Raw genomic sequence first — 4,167 nt, 5'->3', positions numbered from 1 at the left:
GGGGGCACCCTGGGAGGCAGGTTTCGGCTAAGCCGCTCGGCTGCGCAGGAAACAGTAATAAAACCAATTTAATAACAGAAAAGCAGAAGGGAGCTACAGCGCACCCCGCCCCTTTTCCTGTCCCTCGCCACTCTCCCTTAGCCCTCCCTGAGAGCGAGGCGGGGCGGGGGCACGGCGAACCCCGACGGCAGGAGGAACCCCCGGTGCTGGTGGTGTTGCCGGTGGCGGGGGCGCGGGCTGGGATCGCGGCGGTGGTGGCGGCGGTAGGGCGGGGGCACCCATCGCGCAGGCGCGGCCAACACTGTCGAAGAATCGAGGCGGCGGTGACGGCTGGAACCCGGCACGGCGCCGCCGCCAGCCCCGGCCCCGGCCCCCGCGGCAGTCCCCGCCCCGCCCGCCCCACCGTGCCGGCCCGCGCCGCCCCGTAGTAGCCAGCGAGCGGGGGAGCCGTGCGGGCGGCAGCGGCCGCAGCCCTGCGTCAGCCGCGCCGTGGAGATGCGCGTCCTCGCCGCCCTGTGAGCGCCGCCGGCGGAGACGGCGAGGAGAGCGGCGTCCCCCGCAGCGGCTCTGCCAGTCGGGGAGCCCGCCGCGCCCCTCTCCAGCGCACGGAAGAGGAAGGCGAGGGGGAGGGGGCCCGGCGGACGGTCCCGCTGCGGCCGCGGCGACCAAGCCTCCCCGTCGGGACTCCGGTGGCGAGAGGCGGAGGAGGCGGCAGCGGCAAGAGCCGGAGCGGGGGGCGCTCGCCGCTGCCCCGGGGCTGGGACATGTCGTCGGCGGCGGTGGCGGCTGCTTCCCGCAGGCAGTCGTGCTACCTGTGCGACCTGCCCCGCATGCCCTGGGCCATGATCTGGGACTTCACCGAGCCCGTCTGCCGGGGCTGCGTCAACTATGAGGGGGCCGACCGCGTGGAGTTCGTCATAGATACAGCGCGGCAGCTGAAGCGGGCGCACGGCTGCTTTCCTGAGGGCCGAGCCCCGCCGCCGCCCCACGCCAAGCAGTCGCCGCTCTCCGCCAAGGAGCTGCTGGCGCAGCAGCAGCAGCTCGGCCACCCCGCGGCGGCGGAGGCGGCGGCGCGGCCCGCGCCGCAGCCCCTGGAGCGCTACTCGCTGGCGGCCGAGCGGCCGCCGCCCCGCCTGGGCACTGAGTACGGCGGCGGCCGACAGGTCAATGGCATCCTGGTGCCCAACGGGTTTCCCAAGCCCGAGGAGCCGCCCGAGCTGAACCGGCAGAGCCCCAACCCAAGGCGGACGCACGCTGTGCCTCCCACCCTAGTGCCGCTAGTGAACGGCGCCGGGCTTCCCGCCGCCATCAGTGGCTTAGGCAGCCGCGCCGCTGCCGCCGCCTCGCTGGCCGCCATCTCCGCTGCGCCCGCCCCGATGGCCGTGCCTGTCCCCCAACAGCCGGCGGCAGCGACACAGGCGGCCACGCAGGCAGCGGGACAGCCCGGCGAGCTGGGGCACAAGCGCCCAGGCTCCGTCTCCTCTTCGTCTTCCGGCAGCAGCGGTGCAGCGGGGGAGCACGACGGCGGCGCCAAGGAGAAGCGGGGCTCGTCTGAGAGTTTACCGGCGGCGGCGGAGCTGACCACCGAGGGCAAGGGCCGGCCGGGCGGCGAGCAGGAGTGGCTGGCGAAGCCCAAGACAGTGAGGGACACGTTGCTGGCCCTGCATCAGCACGGCAGCCACACCGTGCCACCCTTCGACAGCAAGTTCAAGAAGGAGCCGGGCATGGCGGGCGGAAGGCTGCTGGGCTACGAGACCAACGGTGCCGCGGCCAAGCCAGGTGAGACGACGGGGGCCGGGGCGCGTAGGGCAGGGCTGGGGTGTTGGGTAGGTGGTGTCCTGGCATGTGGGACAGAGGTTCTTGGGCGCCCGAGGCGGCAGCCCGACGGCATGGGTGGCCGGTGTCCAACGGGTGACCATGGCCAATTGTTTCTGCGGGTGCATAGCAGAGACCCTCGTGTTCGGCGGTGCGTTGCGACTACGCTGCCTTCTCACCCGTGTCCTCCCCTCTGCAGGGGCCCGGGCCGCCCGGAAGAGGAAGCCTTCCCCCGAGCCAGAGGGTGAGGCAGGCCCCCCGAAGATCAATGGGGAGGTGCAGCCTTGGCTGCCCACCTCGTCGGAAGGGATGAAGCTGCCGCTGACGGCCACCCCGTTCATGTCGCCCCCGCCGCCCACCGCCTCTCCCCACTCCAACCGGACCACGCCGCCCGAGGCGGCCCAGAACGGCCAGTCTCCCATGGCTGCCCTCATTTTGGTGGCGGACAATGCCGGGGGCAACCACGCCTCCAAAGAGGCCAACCAGGTTCACTCCACCACGCGGAGGAACAGCAGCAGCCCCCCTTCGCCCTCCGCCATGAACCAAAGAAGGCTGGGTCCCAGCAGGGAGGTGCCGGGCCAGGGGGCCAACGCGGCGGCCGGGCTGGAGCCCGTCCACCCCGCCAGCCTGCCGGACTCGTCTCTCGCCGCCAGCGTCCCGTTGTGTTGTACTCTCTGCCACGAGCGCCTGGAGGACACCCACTTCGTGCAGTGCCCCTCCGTCCCCTCCCACAAATTCTGCTTCCCCTGCTCCCGGCAGAGCATCAAGCAGCAGGGAGCCAGCGGGGAGGTGTATTGTCCCAGCGGGGAGAAATGCCCCCTGGTCGGTTCCAATGTTCCCTGGGCATTCATGCAGGGGGAAATCGCCACCATCCTGGCTGGAGATGTGAAAGTGAAAAAAGAGAGGGACTCGTGACTTGGTCCTTTCGTGGCCCAGCATCACCTTGAACTCGAACTGCTCGAATTCTGTATATATCTATAAATATATATATATATATAAATATATATATATCTCCAAGACAAGGGAAATGTAGACTTCATAAACATGGCTGTATAATTCTGATTTTTTTGAATACATTGTGTTTCTATATTTTTGAAGACTAAAGGTATGTACTTATTATAAAGGCATTTCTTATTCTTCCTTTTTTTTCTTTGAGTTCGTTTTTTAATGTTATTTTTTTTTCCCTTTTGTTATAGCAACTATTTGTTGTGCTTCCCTGGTGACAGTTACTGTTCAGTGTAGGCTGTGACTTGCGCTGCTTTTTTTAGAGAGCACTTGGCAAACCAGAAATGCTTCTAGCTGTATTTGTATGCACTTGTTTCCTTTTCCCCCCCTTTTTCTTCCTTTTTTTTTTGTTTTGTTTTGTTTGTTTCTGTTTTTTTGTTTAAATGCCAAATACACTTTCTGACATTGTAAAGATTGCCTTACTGTCTGTGATTCCTTATTCCTGGCCCCTGTCCTGTGGAGCTGGTCGCATGCAGGCTTGGTCTGAGGTGGTTGGGGAGAAGAGTGGCTGGCCCAGGCAGGGATGCCCTTTGCCAGTTTTGCCAGTCAGGCGAGCTTAGGGAGCAGGAGGGCTCCCCGAAACACGTGGCTCACATTGAGATGGCTGATTCAACAGATTCAGTCAGAAATTCCTCCATGTTTCTCAAGGGAAGTTGCCTCCAGAGTAGGATGTGGAAAGGTTTCCGAGAGGCGCTGTTGAGTTAGGGATTTCTGGGTTTGTTTGGTTTTGTTTTTTTAAGGCAAAGTTGACTGCAGTTCACGTGATCACTTGAAAGATTACAAAACTGCATTTATCCACCAATTACGTACCAGAACGTGGAATTCTGATAACGAACTTAATTATACGATTGGTGAAGGTGCTATCGAAGCACTGTGATCTCTGAAGGTCTTCAGTGTCACTTTTGAGGCTTTTGTGTGCTTAGACAAAGCTGAGAGGTGGGGGATTGATTTCTTTTTTTTTTCTTTTTTTTTGCCCTCTTTAAATTTTTAGTTTTCAGATGGTGCAGGTGGACTTTGAGTTTGTTTATCAGTCACCTCTAGTGCTGTTGCTATTGTTACTATCACTGACCCAGTATTTCCAAGTAGTGGCAGGTACGGTGTGGTACAGTGTCAGGGGTGACTGAGGCTCTGCCAGATTGCCTGTGGGCATATCAATGACAGCCCAAATGGGTGGAGGAAGCCTGTAATTTCCTTATTACATGTGCTTGAAATGAACCTACTGCTATTCTTTGAAAATGAAAACATAAACTGGTTGAAATGAAAGCAATTGGGGCTGCACATATTGGCCCTGGCCCAGCCTTTTAAGCTACTTTGGAGAACTCTTGTAAAGCCACTTCTTTTGATCAC

At 61.0% G+C, this 4,167-nt stretch overlaps 1 protein-coding gene across 2 annotated transcripts; it reads left to right on the top strand.

Annotated features, from left to right (window-relative positions):
• Positions 1-764: 764 nt before the first annotated feature.
• On the top strand, positions 765-3,143 carry IRF2BP2 (interferon regulatory factor 2 binding protein 2). Of its 2 annotated transcripts, none has more exons than XM_054394821.1 (3): positions 765-1,370; positions 1,419-1,731; positions 2,015-3,143. In XM_054394821.1, exons 1-3 carry the CDS (start codon positions 765-767, stop codon positions 2,728-2,730), a joined length of 1,635 nt encoding a protein of 544 aa, XP_054250796.1. In that variant the 3' UTR covers positions 2,731-3,143. The 2 variants fall into 2 exon arrangements, with proteins under 2 accessions (XP_054250796.1, XP_054250788.1); XM_054394813.1 differs by having other exon boundaries at positions 1,419-1,779.
• The last annotated feature ends 1,024 nt before the right edge of the window (positions 3,144-4,167 follow it).

This window comes from Indicator indicator, chromosome 2, assembly GCF_027791375.1.
Source record: "Indicator indicator isolate 239-I01 chromosome 2, UM_Iind_1.1, whole genome shotgun sequence".
Taxonomy (NCBI): Eukaryota; Metazoa; Chordata; class Aves; order Piciformes; family Indicatoridae; genus Indicator; species Indicator indicator.
This window is presented reverse-complemented; position numbering and strand designations above follow the sequence as displayed.

Bases quoted from the DNA above. Each gene is read 5' to 3' on its own strand.
- IRF2BP2 (XM_054394813.1), top strand. From the start codon at position 765: ATGTCGTCGGCGGCGGTGGCGGCTGCTTCCCGCAGGCAGTCGTGCTAC. The intron at 1,371-1,418 runs GCCCCGATGGCC...GCAGCGACACAG, and splicing joins CCGCCATCTCCGCTGCGCCC to GCGGCCACGCAGGCAGCGGG. The intron at 1,780-2,014 runs GTGAGACGACGG...TCCCCTCTGCAG, and splicing joins CGGTGCCGCGGCCAAGCCAG to GGGCCCGGGCCGCCCGGAAG.